The following is a 19,267-nucleotide window of genomic DNA, read 5'->3' as shown; positions in this document are numbered from 1 at the left end:
CCTCTACTGCCGCGCGCAGCTGCATGAGCAGAGGGCCGTTGAAGCTTCTCCGGCGCGTCAGACCAGCAGGGCGTGGTGTTTTTGGAAGCCATTGAGCTGCGTGGGGACCGCCAATAGGGCGCCCTTGATTTCATTGTTCGTGACGATGGGAACGCGTCTGACATGTGCGCTTCGAGTACCATACACACGAACAGAAACCAGGACTACGCCCGAGTCCGGAACAAACAATCAAGCCCGGTGAGAGAGTGGAGACTTCTCTTACAGCGGTAGACAGGCCTCCTTCGAGCGCCCAGCCGTGTCACTCATTGGTAGAATAGTAGTGAAGGTCTCTAGCGCAGCGAAATTTGGCACCCCACCCACGTCCTCATAAGCTCTCCGCACTCCGTCAATACCTCCCTCTCTCTCCCCAAACGTCGCCCTGCTGGAAGTTGCTTGCTCGAACGCCACGAGTCATTCTTTAGGCCCTCTTCGATCGGCCCACCACTGCGCGTAAGTCAAAATACAACCTGCACTTGCCTGCACCATCCGCCTTCACCTTCGCCCCTCCACCTCTCCCCTACAGCCTGCGCGTTGCATACACCAGCTCGCGCGCCGGGGTGTAGTGAATCCTCTGTGTGGACAGAGTCAACCCCGCCTGCTCCCATTCGTCGCCTGCCTTATCAGCAGTTTCGTGCTTCTTTGCGGACATCGGTCGCCGCCGAGGCTAGCACAGTGTCATTGGCCTCAGGCCCGCATTGAAACGTCGAGTTGCAGTCACGAAGCCTGCTCTTCCGGCAATATTCGCCGCTTGCAACAGGCAGCCTGGACACTTACGACAGAGAAAATCACTGAAGCAGGGCGCTCTTTGCACTTGCGCTGTGTAATTGGGAGCTGTGCGAACTTCACCACGACAGACCGAAACATCTTCATTGATCGCGACCGCTAATTGTTTGTGCCAGCATCAGAGCATCAACTACCAGCCAAATACGCGAACCTCAGACCCCCACTACGGTCCTTGATACCCCCCGCACTCCCTCGACCCTACCCACCACCCCAAAACTTCGGCCGGCTGCCGATATAATGGGTAGCGTTTCCTTCGCCGAAGATACCAAATTGCCCCAGGATACGCCGATTGTCGAGGAGGAAAGCTCCGTCTTTCCTTACCAGGATGGCCCCGAAAACAAATCGTGGGCGGGCGCCCTGCCCTTGAAGCAGGGTCTTTACGACCCCGAGTACGAGAAGGATGCTTGCGGTGTGGGTTTCGCTGCGTACGTGACCATATGACTGTTTGTGAGCCCAGCTCGTGCTAACAATCGGCAGCCATATCAAGGGCAAGGCTAGCCACAAGATTGTTTCCGATGGTGAGAGAATACGGCTCAATCTTTATATACGACTACTTACATTCATCAGCGCGGTCATTGCTATGCAATATGACTCATCGAGGTGCCGTGGGCTCTGACGCCCGTGATGGCGATGGCGCTGGTGTCATGACTTCGATTCCCCACCGATTCTTCGTGAAGGAGTTTGGACGCGAGCAAGGCTTCACGCTCCCTCTCCAGGGCCAGTATGCCACTGGTAATCTCTTCTTCAAGCCCGATCCCGCAGCGCTGGATGAAACCAAGGCGATGTTCGAGGATGTGGCTGATCAGCTGGATCTAAGAGTGTTGGGTTGGCGAGTGGTCCCGAGGGACTCTACGCTGCTTGGTCCTGCCGCTTTGTCGCGAGAGCCCATCATACTGCAGCCGTTTGTCGTGCTGAAGAAGGCTTTTGGTGAGGGCAAGGAACCGAAGCCAGACTTCGACCAGACGTTCGATGGCGGGTACTTCGAGCGACAGCTCTATGTGCTGCGCAAGCGCTCCACTCACGTTATTGGCCTTCACAATTGGTTCTACATTTGCTCCATGTCGAACAAGAACATTGTGTACAAGGGCCAGCTTGCACCTGTGCAAGTCTACGAATACTATCACGACCTTCTCTCAGTCGATTATGAGGGGCATTTTGCTCTTGTTCATTCCCGTTTCTCCACTAACACATTCCCCAGCTGGGATCGTGCACAGCCCTTGCGATGGGCAGCCCACAATGGTGAGATCAACACCTTACGTGGCAACAAGAACTGGATGCGCTCTCGAGAAGGCGTCATGAAGTCGGAGATGTTTGGTGATGAACTTGACCTCCTGTACCCGATTGTTGAGGATGGAGGTTCCGACTCTGCTGCATTCGACAACGTGCTGGAATTGCTCACGATCAATGGTGTTCTCTCACTCCCAGAAGCTGTTATGCTCATGGTGCCAGAGGCATGGCAAGGTAATCATTCAATGGACCCTGCGAAGCAGGCATTCTACGAGTGGGCCGCCTGTATGATGGAGCCCTGGGATGGCCCGGCCCTCTTCACGTTCTCTGATGGACGTTACTGCGGAGCCAACCTCGACCGTAACGGTCTCCGACCCTGCCGTTACTACGTGACCGATGACGACCGAATCGTCTGCGCCTCAGAGGTCGGTACTATCTCCATCGACCCGGAGCGAGTCGTACAGAAGGGTCGTCTCCAGCCAGGCCGCATGTTGCTCGTTGACACTGTGGCTGGTCGCATCATTGACGACTCCGAGCTGAAGAACACGGTTGCAGCTCGTCAAGACTTCCGATCCTGGGTTGAGAAGAACCTTTTGACCTTGCCTAAGGTCAAACAGGCAGTCTTGGATAAGGGTGTAGACCTCGGCTACACTCTCACAGATACGCGAGTGCACGAGGACCCGCGCCTGAAGGCTTTCGGGTACTCCCTCGAGCAGGTAACACTGCTCCTTGCGCCTATGGCAGCCGATTCCAAGGAGGCTCTGGGTTCCATGGGCAATGACGCTCCTCTCGCATGCCTGGCACAACAGCCCCGCCTCATGTATGAGTACTTCCGACAGCTCTTCGCTCAGGTCACGAACCCTCCCATCGATCCCATCCGTGAAGCCATCGTTATGTCTCTTGAGGCATACGTTGGACCGCAGGGTAACTTGCTCGAAATGGATGAGTCGCAGTGCGGCCGACTGCTTCTTCCTTCGCCAATCCTTTCTCTCGAGGAGTTCAAGGCATTGACCAACGCGCACACCCTCTATCCTGAGTGGACTGTGAAGACGATCGACATCACGTTCCCCAAGAGCGAGGGTGTCGATGGATACATGAACGCGCTGGACCGAATCTGCGATGCCGCCGCAGAGTGCATTGACAGTGGTGACAACATCCTCGTCCTCTCCGACCGTGCCACTTCCGCCGACCGCGTGGCTGTTTCCGCCTGTCTCGCTACCGGTATGGTGCACCACCACCTTGTCCGCAGCAAGGCCCGTTCTCGAGTCGCCCTTGTCATTGAGACTGCCGAAGCTCGTGAGGTCCATCACATGTCCGTTCTCGTCGGTTACGGAGCTGACGCTATCTGCCCTTACCTTGCCATCGAGTGCATTTTGAAGATGCACCGTGAGGGTTTGATCCGCAAGAAGCTCTCGCCTGAACAACTTATCGACAACTACAAGCACTCTTGCGATGGTGGTATCCTGAAAGTTATGAGCAAGATGGGTATATCTACGTTGCAGTCATACAAGGGAGCCCAGATTTTCGAGGCTCTTGGTATCGATGATTCAGTTGTCGACCGTTGCTTCACAGGAACCGCTACTCGCATCAAGGGTGCGACTTTCAAGGACTTTGCCCAGGATGCCTTCGCGCTCCACGAGAAGGGTTTCCCGACTCGCAGCATCGTCGAGGTTCCCGGTCTTGCTGAGACTGGCGAGTACCACTGGCGAGACGGTGGAGAAGCTCACGTCAACGACCCGACTGCGATTGCCAACATTCAGGATGCCGTCCGCACCAAGAACGACAAGTCCTATGAGGCGTACTCCATTGCAGAGTACGAGCGCATCAAGGACTGTACGCTGCGCGGCCTGCTTGACTTCAACTTTGAGGACCGTAACCCCATCCCCATCGACCAGGTCGAGCCTTGGACCGACATCGTTCGCCGCTTCGTGACCGGTGCCATGTCCTACGGTTCCATTTCCATGGAGTCTCACTCTACTCTTGCCGTTGCCATGAATCGATTGGGCGGCAAGTCCAACACTGGTGAGGGTGGTGAAGACCCAGAGCGATCTCTTCGCATGGAGAACGGCGACACCATGCGCTCTGCCATCAAGCAGATCGCCTCTGGTCGATTTGGTGTTACCAGCAACTACCTCGCCGATGCCGATGAGCTCCAGATCAAGATGGCCCAAGGTGCTAAGCCCGGTGAGGGTGGTGAGCTCCCAGGCCACAAGGTCTCCGCTTCCATCGCTAAGACCCGTCACTCCACTCCTGGTGTCGGTCTCATCTCTCCTCCACCTCACCACGACATCTACTCTATCGAAGATCTTAAGCAGTTGATCTACGATCTGAAGTGTTCGAACCCGCGCGCCCGTGTCTCCGTCAAGCTCGTCTCTGAGACTGGTGTCGGTATCGTCGCTTCCGGTGTGGCTAAGGCCAAGGCTGATCACATCCTGATCTCTGGCCACGATGGTGGTACCGGTGCTTCTCGCTGGACTGGTATCAAGTACGCCGGTCTTCCCTGGGAATTGGGTCTTGCCGAGACTCACCAGACTTTGGTCCTCAATGACCTCCGTGGACGTGTCATCGTCCAGACTGATGGGCAGCTCCGCACTGGCCGTGATGTTGCCATTGCCTGTCTTCTCGGTGCGGAAGAGTGGGGTTTCGCTACAACCCCTCTCATCGCTATGGGCTGTATCATGATGAGGAAGTGGTAAGCAGTGCTAAACCTAATTATTTTTAGAGTGTACTAACGTTATCTTTCAGTCACTTGAACACCTGCCCCGTCGGTATTGCTACTCAGGATCCTGAGCTCAGGAAGAAGTTTGTCGGTACGCCCGAGCACGTCATCAACTTCTTCTACTATGTCGCCAACGAACTCCGTGCCATCATGGCCAAGCTTGGATTCCGTACCATCAACGACATGGTTGGTCACTGCGAGGCGCTCCGTGTTCGCGACGATCTTCGCACTGCAAAGACGGAGAACATCGACCTGTCGCTCATTCTGACGCCCGCCCACACACTGCGACCTGGAGTGGCTACGTTCAACGTCCGCAAGCAGGACCACCGTCTCCACGTACGTCTTGACAACAAGCTCATCGCTGAGTCTGAATTGGCTCTTGAGAAGGGCTTACCCGCACGTATCGAATGTGATATCGTCAACACCGATCGTGCTTTGGGTGCTACCCTATCCTACCAGATTAGCAGGCGCTACGGCGAAGCTGGTCTGCCCCAGGATACAATCCACGCCAACATTCGTGGATCTGCGGGTCAGTCTTTCGGTGCTTATTTGGCACCTGGTGTTACTCTGGAGCTTGAGGGTGACGCCAACGACTACGTCGGCAAGGGTCTCTCTGGTGGTCGTATTATCGTCTACCCGCCTCGTACGGCTGTGTACAGGGCTGAGGAGAACGTCCTGATCGGCAACGTCTGCTTGTACGGTGCCACCAAGGGTACCTGCTACTTCCGTGGTGTGGCTGCTGAGCGTTTCGCTGTCCGCAATTCCGGAGCCACCGCCGTTGTCGAAGGTGTTGGTGACCATGGTTGCGAGTACATGACTGGCGGTCGTGTCGTTGTCCTTGGTTCTACTGGCCGTAACTTCGCTGCTGGTATGTCTGGCGGTATTGCCTACGTCCTCGACATCCAGCAGGACTTCGAGCAGAAGGTTAACCAGGAGATGGTTGAGCTTTCCGGCATCGAGGACCCCCAGGAGATCGCCTTCGTTCGTGGCCTCATCGAGGACCATCACCACTACACAGGCTCCGAGCTTGCTGCACGCATTCTCCTGGACTTCTCCCGCGCCCTACCCCGCTTCGTCAAGGTCATGCCGGTCGACTACAAGCGTGTTCTCTTGGAGGAGGCTGCAAAGGAGGCCGAGAAGAAGAAGAAGGAGTACCCCCTTCCCATCCTCCCCGGCAACCCTGTTCGCTCGGCTCACGAGGAGTCTTTGAAGCATGAGCACGATGCCAAGGACAAGAAGGCCGACCTTCTCGACATCGAGGAGAGTGTCACCGATGCCAAGGCTGAGAAGAAGAAGGCTCTCGTGCTCGACAAGACCAAGGGCTTCATGAAGTACCAGCGGCGCTCTGAGAAGTACCGCAACCCCAAGACCCGGACCCGCGACTGGTCCGAGCTTTCTCAACGCCTCAACGAGGATGAACTCAAGTACCAGACAGCTCGTTGCATGGATTGCGGTGTGCCTTTCTGCCAGTCTGACACTGGTTGCCCGATCTCGAACATTATACCAAAATGGAATGAGTTAGTGTTTGCTAATCAATGGCGCGATGCTCTTAATCGCCTGCTCATGGTACGTAATGCCCGGGTACGAAGTCGATCTGTCTTAGACATAAACACTTCGTACCATCTCCACTTTTATGACTTCGCTGACTTAGCTGCGCGTCTAGACCAACAACTTCCCAGAATTCACTGGTCGTGTTTGCCCTGCTCCTTGCGAGGGTGCCTGCGTTCTGGGCATCAACGAGGACCCCGTCGGCATCAAGTCTATTGAATGCGCTATCATTGACCGCGGTTTCGAGATGGGCTGGATGATCCCATCGCCACCCCAGACCCGCACTGGCAAGAAGGTTGCCATCATCGGATCTGGACCCGCTGGCCTTGCTGCATCCGATCAGCTCAACAAGTGCGGTCACGAGGTTACCGTCTTTGAGCGCGCCGATCGTGTTGGTGGTCTGCTCATGTACGGTATCCCCAACATGAAGCTCGACAAGAAGGTTGTGCAGCGCCGTGTGGATTTCCTCGCCGCAGAGGGTGTCAAATTCGTTACCGGTGTCGCTGTGGGTGCCGAGGGCCAGCCATCTCTCGAGTCTTTGCGCGGCGAATACGACGCTGTCATCCTCGCCACTGGAGCGACTGTCGCTCGTGACCTGCCCATCCCCAACCGCAACCTCGAGGGTGTTCACTACGCCATGCAGTTCCTGCACAAGAACACCAAGTCTCTTCTCGACTCCGAGCTCGCCGATGACGCCTACATCTCAGCCAAGGGCAAGAACGTCGTGGTCATCGGAGGTGGTGACACTGGTAACGACTGCATTGGTACCTCCGTCCGCCACGGAGCCAAGTCGGTCGTCAACTTCGAGCTGCTCCCCCAGCCTCCGCCAGAGCGTGCCCGCGACAACCCGTGGCCGCAGTGGCCGCGTATTTTCCGCACTGACTACGGTCACTCGGAAGTCAAGACGCACATGGGCAAGGATCCTCGCGAGTACTGCGTCATGTCCAAGGAGTTCGTCGATGACGGAACCGGCAAGGTCAAGGGCATCAACACCGTCCGCGTCGAGTGGACCAAGTCGGCCACTGGCGGCTGGGACATGAAGCAAGTCGAGGGCAGCGAGCAGTTCTTCCCCGCCGAGCTCGTCCTCTTGTCTATGGGTTTCTTGGGTCCCGAGGAGCGCGTCCTCGGCGACATCGTCGAGCGCGATGCCCGCAAGAACGTCAAGACGACTCCTGGCCACTACAACACTAACTTGGCTGGTGTCTTTGCCGCTGGTGACTGCCGCCGCGGCCAGTCTCTCATTGTCTGGTAAGTTTGATCGAGCTCGAGTGTTTACTTAGCATACTAACGTTCATAGGGGCATCAACGAAGGCCGCCAATGCGCCCGCGACGTCGATACCTTCCTCACCGGCGTCGGCACTCAGCTCCCCGTCACAGGCGGCATCGTCAAGAGCCCGCCTTACTCCCTCCTGAACAAGGCGGGCGGCGCCCCAGCCGAGAAGCTCGTCCAGGCCGCTGCTTAAACCACTTGCATCAACCTCTTGGACGAGATACGAATACAACGCTACGACTGAAGGACGACTTGTACGCAATCTGCACGATCGATCATGTCATGATTACTTTTTTCTTTTCTTTTCTTTTCTTTTCTTTTCGTTTCTTGCGCTACTGGGTTCTTCCTTGAGTCGGGCATGTTCTCAATCGCTTTTTGCAAGATACCTCTTTCACTGCTGGTGCTTTTTTGGGATTTGGAGTGGGTGGGTGCGGGATGCATGCATGCAAGCTTGTACGGTGGAAACGGTGGGCACTGTAGGGTGTATGAATTAATTTGCAAAATGGGTATGAGATTTAATGATGTGCGTGTGCATGCGGCTTTATTTTCTATCGTGAGCTGAGCGATTCCGATGAAACGGTGGACGTGTGGCGGAAAAAGGAACAGGAACAGGAACAGGAACAGGAACAGGAACAGGAACAGGAACAGGAACAGGAACAGGAACAGGAACAGGAACAGGAACAGGAACAGGAACAGGAACAGGAACGGTTTTTCTGCCCTGCTGATGGTGCACAATCGACTTGTTTCGCGCATCCTCGAAAACTCGCAAGAGGGTATCGAAACTTGGGTGCGAGTGTATGTTAAATACTAGCTGGGCTTTCTTTGTCAGATACCGTGGAACCGCAGGACGTCACAAACTTCACTTCATCGCCGCTATATTCTCAGTCGATGCTTCAAGACGTGGGGAATAAATGTAAGCAGTAGATAATAGTGTAGTCTATGATGACTTGCTGTATGATGCTTGTGAGGAGGTGAGAAGGGATGGTGTGTGGTGGTATATCATGTCGTGTTGAGAGTCAATCTAAGTAGTGGGACGATGCAAGCGTTCGTTGAAGGGGGGTGCGATGTGCGAGCGTGTGGCAACTCAGCGTGTTGAAATCCATGATGGTATGTAGGATGGCGGTGGTGGGGCGTGGATTAACTCTAAGGATTGGATGGTTTAATGGTAGAGGGGGAGGGTGAGTGGGATAAGGCTATCTTGCGATATGGTATCCTGTGGTGACTCAGCGTATTCAACCCCATGGTGGTATTTGTGATGCATACATACAACAGGTGATAGTGTATCTTGGGTTAACTCTGCGCATCGAAAATATTGACGGTACATAGCGAGTTTGAGTGGGACAGTGTATCCTGTGGTAACTCAGCGTATTCGAGAGCATGATGGTATTTGTGGTGGGGGTTAGGGATTGGCGATGGTGTGTGTTGGGTTAACTCGGCGTTTCCAACCCCATGAAGGTATTTGTGATGCATCCAACCGGCGATAGTGTATCCTGGGTTGACTCTGCGCATTGAAAAGGTTAACAGTACATGGCGAGTTTAAGTGGGATAGTGCATCCTGCAATATAGTGTCTGTGGTAACTAACTCAGCGTATCTAACCCCATGATAGTAATTTTGCTACGTCTAACTAGCGATAGTGTATCTTGGGTTAATTCTGCGCATTGAAGGTTTGATGGTACATGGCGAGCTTAAGTGGGACAGTGCATCCTGCGAATGGCCCCCACGACTCGACCTCGACTTCGATAGACCGGAGTCGAGCATAGTCTACACCGATGACTCAACTAATCGCAGTCTCAGCCACACTCAAACATAACACCCAACCAGACAAACCTACATATAACTGCCGCCGCGCATCCTACCCAAATCTCATAATCACTCTATCCCACCTCCAAAATGCTCCTCCACCTCCCCAACGAGCTCCTCTGCGCCATCACATCCCACATCGACAGCGAAATTGACCTCCAAGTCCTGGCCTGTACCTCCCGCCGACTCTACAGCACAGTCATACCCACCTACTACAGAACCCTCGCTAAAGCCCATCGCTGCGATCCCCTCGCCGCAGCCGCAGTGCACGGGAACTTGCACGCTGTGCAGACGCTGCTGGACCAGGGATGTAGTCCTCGAGCAAGAGGTGGAGGGAGGCAGTATAAAGCGAAGCAGGTACGTTCCCCAATTTTCCCTATTATCTATATACATACATCTTCATAGATATAATTTGACTTTTCGATGAATTTGATGTTATAGAGCGTCGTTAACAAGGGGGGCCACAGAAATACGCCCGAAGCGCGCTCATCGCTGCGATTGAGAAGAGAAGGGAGGATATAGCGTGTTTAGTGCTAGAGCATGGCGCGGATCCGAATGCGAAGGCGGGGAATATTAGGTATGCGCTGGAGGCGGCGTGTAGTGAGGGGTTGAGCGCGGTGGTAAGCTGTTTGCTGGTGAAGGGGGTGGAGGTTATGCGTGGAGGGAAGGGCAACCCGGGGAGATCGCACGCTTCGGCGTTGTATATTGCAAGTCAGAAGGGGTTGAAAGATATCGTGGAGCTGCTGCTCGATCATGGCGCGGATGCTGGGGTTCAGGGAGGACGGTTGGGACACTCTTTGCGAGTTGCGGCGGTGAATGGGCATATGGAATGTGTTAGGGTGATGGTGGAGCGGGGGGTGGATGTTAATTCGAGGACTAAAATTGAGGGCCGGGCGCTGGAGGCGGCTTTGGAAGCTGGCCATGAAGAAATTGCAAGATATCTGATTGAACGAGGGGCAGAGGATAAGTTGGTCGATGGTGTCGACGACAAGTGGCTGCCCGGTGCGGCGTTCAACATCGTTTCGAAGGAGAAAGAGACGAAATGGAGAGACGTTCTGGATACGATACTCGAACGGATGGACTACTCGAGCCAACTTGCCGGAAACGCCTTCGTATCTGTCGCCCGAGATGGGAACGAGCAACTCGTGGAGCACTTTCTGCGCAACGAAGTCGACATTGAAAAGCATGGCTCGCGTGCGCTCGGCGTAGCAGCCGTCAAAGGTCATCTCAAACTTCTTCAACGCCTCGTAGCTGCCGGCGTGGACGTCAACCAAGAAGTTCCCAAGCGCGGCCATGCCATCTTGCGCGCGGCAAAACATGGCTACGTCGAATGCGTGAGATTTCTGCTCGAACAGGGCGCATCTCCCAACGTTGTCCACGGCACGCCTTGCATCGAGAATCGCGGCCGGTCGAGGGTTGTCTTCTGCAGCACGCCGCTTCAATATGCTTGCTGGGGAGAAGACTCTCCGTCCGAAGAGCAGCGTGATAGATTTGAAGCAATCGCACGCATGCTCCTCAAAGCCGGAGCAGACCCCAACATCTCCGGTAAACGATGGTTCCACCCCCTCAACCTCGCCGCCTACCGCGGCAACGAAGCCATCGTGCGTCTGCTGCTAGAGCACGGCTCCGATCCGTCCACACGAGGACCAGTATGGGGCGACAACGCCCTGCAAGCAGCTGTCATACGGGGCAGCATCTCCATCACCAGGCTCATCCTCGAGCACGGCGCAAAAATCGATGGTTCAGGTGCGCTGCAGGCTGCCTGTGGTGCAGTGTATTACCACGAGGGGAACTTTGAGATGGTGAAGCTGTTGCTTGACTACGGTGCTGATCCGAACCACAATAGCGAAGCGTATGCCTGTACTGGCTATATAAACGCTATGTCAGGGCGCCCGGGAATGTACTTTTGGAACGCACTTCAATGTGCGAGGGGTAATCGCAATAACCGCAGTGAGAGTATTATAGAGCTGCTGTTGGATCGTGGCGCAAGAGACGAGGAATGAGGTCGTTCTGCATCCAGGATTACCATCGAATATAGAGGAAAGACGAACCGTGGTCTGTAGCAACATAGCGAGTAATATACTTCTGTTGTCTTCGCGTTGTCGGTTCCTCCGTCTTCGCGTCGTGATGTTGTAGAGTAATATCGTAATAAGTCGACTTTTTCAGATTTCCAAAGGTTTCTTTGACAATAGCATGCCGTCTCAGCGGCTGAAAAACCTCTCTTAACGCTTCCGTTGTGCCTTGCCCAGTATACGCAGCATCCTACCTCGTATCAGCTGTAGCTTGCTTTATCAGGGCCATTCTAATTAAAAATGTAGACAAAAACGAGTTGTTGTTCTATATTTATTTAGTTATGGGTGTGTTTAGTGTTCCCGGTGGACACGATTTGATATTATCGAGAAGATATATTGATACAGAAGTTCTGTGTCATGGGGTATAGCGCGTGGGAGTGCGCTATGACGGAAGTATGAAGGAACGGACTGTGAAGGACCGTCCCAACCGGGTTAGGCGAACGCTTCATCCTCGCCCGCGAAACGCGTACGTCGCATTGTGAAAACACCAACACCTCCATCGTAGCCAGATGCGAGCTTGCCAATGCGCACGAGTTTAGATACTATGACATTTCCTGTCCGTCTATCCGGTCCAACTCCGATTGGGTGCAGGCCAAGGCCCTAATTGGGGCCAACTGGACCCTCCAAGCCTTGGGACAATGAAGAAATCACAACGGCGCCCTTGGCCCATCTTCACAAGCCGTCAACAAGTCTCACCGTGAAAACTACGTCACCATGGGTCTCGCCTTCGCCTGGCTTGTATACCCTCGGCGCCTTGACATCTCCTCCAAAGAGCCACTTCAAGCTTTACAAACGCCTTTGTTGCAAGCACGGCGCCATGCCCGCGCCCTTTCTCCAATACCATGAACCCGGAAGTACGTTTCCTGTCTAAACTCTACCCTATTTCGTGATTTACTGATGTAGTTACCTAGTCGTTGACATCCTCATCTTGGTATCTTTCTTCACCTTCCTGTGGATCTCCGAATATGCCTCCGAGAAAATCATCCGCGCTGGTATCATTGGGCCCATAATAGTCGGCATCATCTTCGGGCAACCTTTGGCCAACATCCTGCACCATGAGTGGCAAGAGACATTCCTGTACCTCGGGTACATTGGGCTTATCTTGATTATCTTCGAGGGAGGGCTAACGACGAGGCTTGATCTGCTCAAGGCGAACTTCGGACTGAGTCTCATTGCGGCTGCGACCGGCGTGCTGTGTCCCATTGGCTTCAGTTACCTGCTGCTGTACTTGGGATTCGGGTACGGGGCGGTGGAAACCTTCATCATTGGAGCTGCCCTCAGCGCAACTTCCCTAGGAACGACTTTCGCCGTCATAGCCGGAGCCTCCAAGGACGTCGATCTCTCCCAAACTCGCGTCGGCGCCGTGCTCGTCAGCGCCGCAGTCATGGACGACGTCTCAGGCCTGGTCATGAGCAGCGTAATCCACCAACTGGGCTCCCTCTCCTCAGGCGGAAACGCGAATCTCGGCTGGCTCATCGGCCGCCCCATCGTCGCCTCCGCAGCAATGGCCATCCTCACGCCCATCCTGACGAAGTGGGTTTTCGCACCGCTCTTCAGAAAGTACATCGAGCACCACTTCGCCAAGCTCGACCACCTCTCCAACATCACCCTCATGATCCTCGTCCTCTGCGCCTTCATCTCCATCGCCTCTTTCGCGGGAACGTCCATCCTCTTCGGCGCCTTCCTCGCAGGCACTTTCCTAACCTACCTCCCCAGCAAACACCCCTCGGGCCCCTTCGTCGTCATGTCCCGCGAAGAAGGCGAGCGCGAGAAACACAAATCCCCGACCTTCGTCCACACATTCGAGTGCTACTGTCTCGACGCGCAGACATACGTGCTCGCCCCGCTGTTCTTCGCTTCCGTCGGCTTTGCAATCCCGTTTTTGGATCTCTGGACCGGGAAAGCTATCTGGCGGGGCGTCGTCTACACGCTGCTCATGCTGGCGGCGAAGTTCCTCGTTGGCGCTTGGATACCCATCTCAGATGCAGCGACGCGACGTGCGTCTCCAAAGGAAGAAAGCGCGCAAGAGAAATCTGCAGAATCACCCGCACGCGAATCCGTGGCTAGCTCTGTACTTCCCCCTGCGCTCCTGCTCGGCATGGCTATGGTGGCCCGCGGCGAAATCGGCTTGCTCATCGTGGAGATAGGGTACAACAATACGGACTACGTATCGGCAGATGGCTTCATCACTGCTATTTGGGCCATCCTGTTGAACACCATCATCGGGCCTATTTTCGTAGGACTGCTGGTGAAGTTCAGAGGCGAGCGTATTGCGAAGGGAAAGTGGGGGCTGGTGCAGGCGCCTGGGCCGGAGCTTAATGCGAGTAGCAGCGCGACGTTGAGCGAAGCACGGATGGAGGAGGCGCGGCAATGACAGGAGTAGAGGGGCGGTGGGGGTATGCGGAGCCATAAATACTAGGATGCGGTACATGGTGGGAGTTGGAAAACTAGTTTGTTATATGCTGATAGATCGCGCAAGTGTAGTGCTCACGACACACGATTTCAACGCCAGAATGAGCGAAAAGATGGGTTGCATAGCATTCAAGCATCAGCATGCAAAACCTCTTCAAAGCATCCAGTTTCTCAATGATTAATTCCACATGAAACACTGCACAACCGAGCAAATTCCAAGCTGATACTGCCCCCAGTAAACCCAGGGTATCTTGATTACCGGTACCACCAAACGCCAACCATCCCAATGCACCCATATCCGAGCCCGGTTCTAATCATGATCAACCAATCGTACAGATGTTAATACAACATCCAGCAACTACCAAGCATAGCTGTCCTCGACATCGTCGTTGTTTTCATCCCACTCTTCATCCCCGCTGCGCTCCTCATCGAGAAAATCCGCTTCGTCAAACATTTCCTCGCGAGGGCGCAGGTTATCGATACGGCATATAACCGTGTGACATCGCCCCTGCACAACAGTAGGCTCCTCGTCATCGGCTTCAGTATCCTCGGTAAGGCCCTCCGCATCCTCGTTCTCGTTCTCCGACGTCTCATCGTAGTTTGTGGAGACCTTCGCACGGGAACGGAGACGGCGCTTAGCAAGCAGAGGGACATCGCTGTCTGTCTCGTCGTCGCTGCTTCCCGGTGCATCTGTAGCCTGGCCTTCCTTCGCGGCGACGACCGGGACCTCGGCTGTGACATCCAGCAGAGAGTCGTTACTATCAGCGGCATCCTGCTGAGAATCTTTCCACTGCCGATATGCCCTGAGCGATGCGAGATGAGGGCTTGGAGCCGGGCCGCGCCACGCGAACACCTTCTCGAAGCGCGCAGCCCACTTCCGTCGGAAGTCGGCGCGCTGACGCCAGTCCATGTCTACCATGGCCAGAATTCTCAACTCGCGTAGGAAGGGAAGATCAGCCGCGGAATCTATCAGCGAGGTGAAGAAGTTGGTGGCGGAGTCAGCGCCCCACTTGCGGAGGTGTTCCATGTCGATGATGCGAAGGGTCGAGGGCCAGGTGGGGACGTCGTCGAGTCCGAGAAGCCAGTCGTAGAGAGGCTCGTTGTCAGAAGACATGGCTAGGGTGCTGTAATAGCTCAAGTCCATCTTAAGAACTTCCAGTCGCGGGCAGTCTTGTTTCAGGGTGACTAGAAAAGAGAGGTCTAGAGACTGATTGTGGTTGAGAACCAGCTCTTCAAGATGCCATCCGTGGTCAGATAGAAACGTATGCATATCATCGGAGGTGAGATAAATGCAGTTGGTGATGCTGAGGCTGAGAAGTGCAGACGGTAGCAACGACAAGAGTTTTCCGTTGACAGCAGTGCAAGATTCAAATGTCAACGATTGCAAGTTCGGGAGGGACGCAACAGCAGATGCGAGAAGCTCCTCAGTCGTGGGATCAGTGGCATCGGGCTTGCGCTTTTCGTCGAAGTTGAACTTCACAAAAGTGACATCGCGAAGGCTCTGGAAAACTTGATCCGCGTGGATGTCCTTTATCCACAGAAGACCTTCGGCACAGTAGGCACTATGCCACCGCCAGCTTTTCAAGCGCAGCTGAGTCTGCCGCAAAGCTTCGAACAGCTCCGGTGGGTAGGTCCAGCGGCGCATACGCTTCAAACGTTCGCGGTAGGGTGGTCTGTCCAGAGGGTCGAAGATGTCTATCTCCTTCAGTGTCGACAGTGCGGATGTCAAGGACGTCAAATCCGCCAAGCTGTTGGTGGGGTCCGTCAGGGCAGACATTTGCGTGGCGTCAAGCTCGAGACGCTTGACCATGACCTGGTAGTCTTGACGAACGTCCTCTGGTGGCATTATAAGGTGGTTTACCAGCTTCTTCCGATTCTGCCGGATTGCGAAGATGGGTGGATTACGATATAGCGCCGTCAGAGCTGGTTTTGTGAAGGCATGACACATTTGCGCCGTCGTTATCAGCCAAGATATGGAAGAAGTTGCATGCATGTTCTCATCGTGCAGTGGATGGGAGGCGTAGACAAAGATCTGGAGCAGAACATGGTAAGGCAACGACGACATGTCCGGCTTGATTCCATCGGTAGGAATATGTACAACAATCGGTTGGGGTGCTATTGTATGTTAAACCCTTAATCAACAGTGTGTATGCATAGACATACCCTTCTTTTCCTTCAATGGGGCACCAAAAGCGCGCTTCTTCGGCGCAATCGTCTTCCTGGAGCTATTCTCAGACTGCTTACGAGGCGTTGACCGCTGGGAAGTCCCTTTTGACCGTGGTTTCCTTTGAACAACAACCACTTCCGGCTCATAGTCGGCTTCGGGGTCCTCGTCACTGTCTTCGTCTGTGCTCTCCTCTCGGTACGAGACTTTTCTCTTCTCTTTCCTCCGATGTGTGCGCTGAGAGACAGCAGATCGAGCTAATGCAGCTGAAGCGGTGGGCTGAGTATGTCTCGTGGAGGCTTCCGCTTCCGGCTCGACTTCAATCGATTGATGGCGGGCGGACCGCCGAGTTGGCCGCTTCCTCCTGGAGGGATTGTCGATGTCGGAGTTGGAGAAGTCATCGTCGCTGCTTGGCTCTCGGTATGAGACATGAGCCCGCTTGCGTTTGCGGTAGGAATTCGCATCCATGTTCGCCGGCGCAATCTAGGTGCTCTGCACAGAATGCGACATGAGGGTTGAAGAGTAATCCCAGCTAGTAGGCCGTGCACAGGTGCTCAAGCTAGTCGCAAAGCATAGCAGAAGAGCGAGGGGTGTCAAGCGAGAGCCAAAGTGTAGAATTGAGGGTTGATGTGAAATAATTGAATGCGGCGACCGTGAAGTCGCGCCCATGGTGACGCAGCCTAGAACCTCGGTTCCGAAGTTCTGCCGAAGCCCTCACATGGTCGTCACTGCAGCGCCCTTAGTACTGAGTGTCTTCTTGTTCAGGCCGTCGACGGGCAACACACATAGGGAGCAGAATTGAGGAATGCCAGAGCGTGGAATAACAAATCATGGTTCAGTTCAGCTCTCATGTCGCACCGAGAGACAACCGCGCCACACAGCTGCGCCACAGGTGACGCTCGTTCCAGGGTCGTACACGGCGTTCTCCCCTACATCGAGCCAGGGCATCGACCAGTCAGTCAGCGGCTCATCCCACATTATAAGCGCTCACCGCGGCTTTCGTACTTTCTTCTCTGTCTCCGCTCCCTGCGGTCTATAAGTCTTATCCCACGTATCCAACGGCTGGTCGATTGTCTCCCCACATTCTGAGCCCGATGTCCGCGCCCACGCCTCCTCGACCGGCAGTGTCGCCTGACTCTGGCCCTACCGATGCAGCACTTCCAAAGCTGCCCTCAGGCTGGATAGCTCAATGGGACAACACGTAAGTATTCCTATGGCAATATGGGTCTCAAGGCATTGCTGCCCCACCACGCCCGACGTACCCCGCCATCGCACGAGGACTGACAGAAGTTCACAGTTCGAGAAAGTACTACTGTGCGTAAAACTTTCACGATCGTCGTTAATCACGGCGAAGCCCCAGAATTACACTGACAAAACCAAGATGTTCAGATTAGTACAGGAGTATCGCAATGGGACCTCCCCACTAGCGAAGCCCCTATCGGCGGAGGCTCACACCACAGCACGCCTGCGCAGAACACGAATCCATACAACAAACCTGCCGATGGGGTTCAGGGTCCAGACGTTGGCGACGGTACAAGAGGCGTAGATGGTCCGACCGGCGATCGCGCTGGAGGTCTGGGGGTAGGTCTCCTGCGCTGCGTCAAGAGTTGTTACTAATCGTATGCAGGGATTCGCTATGAACGCACTCATGGGTAACAACAAGCAGAGTAGTCATGGAGGTGGTTCCAGTAACCTCGTTGGCCAATTGGCAAGTGGACTGCTAGGCGGAGGAAAGCAGTCCCACGGCGGCAGCAGCAGCGGACACGGCGGCGGATCAAGCAACCTTGTCGGCCAGCTCGCAAGTGGCTTGCTTGGTGGAGGAAAGCAGAGCCATGGCAGCAACCAGTCAGGCCATGGTGGTTCATCAGGCCATTCGACATCGAGCGGAGGCGGCCTAGGTGGCTTGCTCGGCGGAGTCCTGGGCGGCAGTTCGGTAAGTCGGGTTCTCTAGCATACAACTTTTGGATCAATTCGCCTGACTCCAAGTAGCACAACAAACCGGCTGATGGAGGCTACGGATACAGCCACAACGCCTCCCAGGGCAGCACCTATTCTGGCAGCGCCCCGCCCACAGCGTACCAGCCCAGCGGATCGCACGCCGCCACGCCGAGCCATAACGCGCACTCTTCTCCACCTCCAGGCCAGTATGGCAGCCACGACCAACATCAACAAGGAGGATATGGGCAGCATCAGCACAATCAGTATGGCGGGGCAGGCGGGCAGCATCAGAACTTCCCTCCGCCAGGTCAGAGCTACGGCTCTCCCGCACCAGGGCAGCACCAGCAATCGCAATACGGAGGTAACAACCAGTATGGCGCGCCCCCGAACCAGCACCAAGGCAACTATGGAGGACCGCCAGGTGGCTACGGACAACAAGCTGGCTACGGAGGCCCAGTCTTCTCGCCTCCGCCAGGTCAGTATGGCCACAACGCGCCATACGGAGGCCCCCAGAACTACGACCAGCACCAGCACAACCAGTACGGTGGAGCACCACAATACCCTCCTCCGCCTCAGGCACAGCACAGCTACGGCCAGCAGGGTGGGCATCAGCCCCCACAGCCGGGATGGTAGACATCCCAATTGCTTGCTTGTATTTTGAGAGGGAGCACATATGGTGGGTTTGACATCTAGCGTCCAAAATGGTGTTATGTCTTGACGTTGATGGAATTGGAAGAGTATACGCATGTGAATGAGTCTCATTTGTTGGTGGTATCCCGATTGAATCGGCTGGTAGACAAATATCTTTTCCTTTGTGCATCATGCACAGTGATGGTTCAACAAGATTAAGACTTCTTGGGTGGCCTAGCCCGTCTTCACTTCATCAGCCGTGATGTCCGAGTATCGCCTGTTCGTAGAACGCAATGCTTCAAGACCGGTTATGGCTCGAGCTCGGAGTGCACACCACTGCCCCCGCGCACGAGCGCTCGCAGCACGTCGCGTCAGACTCCGACTATATTGCGCATGCCCTTAATCAGCACTTCTTCGCCCCCGACCATCGTCAGTCCTGCAAGTCTCTTTTTCACCATTGCCATAATCCAGCCCTCCGAAGCCTTACGCTTCTATAACGCATCTTTCGACCTGTCACTTAATGTTCTCACCCCGAACAAATCACCCCATCTCCCACCCCTTCTAAACTCTTCCCCAACGTCCCCTCCGCTCAACAACCCTCCACGACACCTTCACCCTCTTCCCCTCATCTGCCTTGTTCACCCCAGGAACCAAGCCCCTTCCA

The 19,267-nt window shown here is 54.9% G+C and overlaps 5 protein-coding genes across 5 annotated transcripts; 4 read left to right on the top strand and 1 right to left on the bottom strand.

Annotated features, from left to right (window-relative positions):
• Positions 1 to 1,059: 1,059 nt before the first annotated feature.
• On the top strand, positions 1,060 to 7,779 carry GLT1 (glutamate synthase [NADH]; the record flags this gene model as incomplete). The annotated part of the gene is made up of 6 exons (XM_056218893.1): positions 1,060 to 1,247; positions 1,300 to 1,340; positions 1,390 to 4,741; positions 4,795 to 6,334; positions 6,432 to 7,564; positions 7,614 to 7,779. 6 exons carry the CDS (start codon positions 1,060 to 1,062, stop codon positions 7,777 to 7,779), a joined length of 6,420 nt encoding a protein of 2,139 aa, XP_056068158.1.
• Positions 7,780 to 9,477: 1,698 nt separating this feature from the next.
• On the top strand, positions 9,478 to 11,390 carry N0V89_010147 (uncharacterized protein; the record flags this gene model as incomplete). The annotated part of the gene is made up of 2 exons (XM_056218892.1): positions 9,478 to 9,744; positions 10,104 to 11,390. The coding sequence occupies 2 exons, from the start codon at positions 9,478 to 9,480 to the stop codon at positions 11,388 to 11,390; spliced, it is 1,554 nt and encodes a 517-aa protein (XP_056068157.1).
• A 783-nt stretch (positions 11,391 to 12,173) lies between these two features.
• On the top strand, positions 12,174 to 13,833 carry N0V89_010146 (uncharacterized protein; the record flags this gene model as incomplete). Its single annotated transcript, XM_056218891.1, has 2 exons — positions 12,174 to 12,177; positions 12,371 to 13,833. 2 exons carry the CDS (start codon positions 12,174 to 12,176, stop codon positions 13,831 to 13,833), a joined length of 1,467 nt encoding a protein of 488 aa, XP_056068156.1.
• Positions 13,834 to 14,229: 396 nt separating this feature from the next.
• On the bottom strand, positions 14,230 to 16,503 carry N0V89_010145 (uncharacterized protein; the record flags this gene model as incomplete). Its single annotated transcript, XM_056218890.1, has 2 exons — positions 14,230 to 15,986; positions 16,035 to 16,503. 2 exons carry the CDS (start codon positions 16,501 to 16,503, stop codon positions 14,230 to 14,232), a joined length of 2,226 nt encoding a protein of 741 aa, XP_056068155.1.
• Positions 16,504 to 17,129: 626 nt separating this feature from the next.
• Positions 17,130 to 18,606, top strand: N0V89_010144 (uncharacterized protein; the record flags this gene model as incomplete). The annotated part of the gene is made up of 5 exons (XM_056218889.1): positions 17,130 to 17,236; positions 17,333 to 17,349; positions 17,417 to 17,616; positions 17,663 to 17,968; positions 18,025 to 18,606. 5 exons carry the CDS (start codon positions 17,130 to 17,132, stop codon positions 18,604 to 18,606), a joined length of 1,212 nt encoding a protein of 403 aa, XP_056068154.1.
• Between the last annotated feature and the right edge of the window lie 661 nt (positions 18,607 to 19,267).

The sequence above is a fragment of the Didymosphaeria variabile genome (assembly GCF_027946475.1).
Source record: "Didymosphaeria variabile strain IMI 356815 chromosome Unknown scaffold_7, whole genome shotgun sequence".
NCBI lineage: Eukaryota > Fungi > Ascomycota > Dothideomycetes > Pleosporales > Didymosphaeriaceae > Didymosphaeria > Didymosphaeria variabile.
Note: the sequence above shows the minus strand (reverse complement) of the source record. Positions and strands in the feature narration are given on the sequence as shown.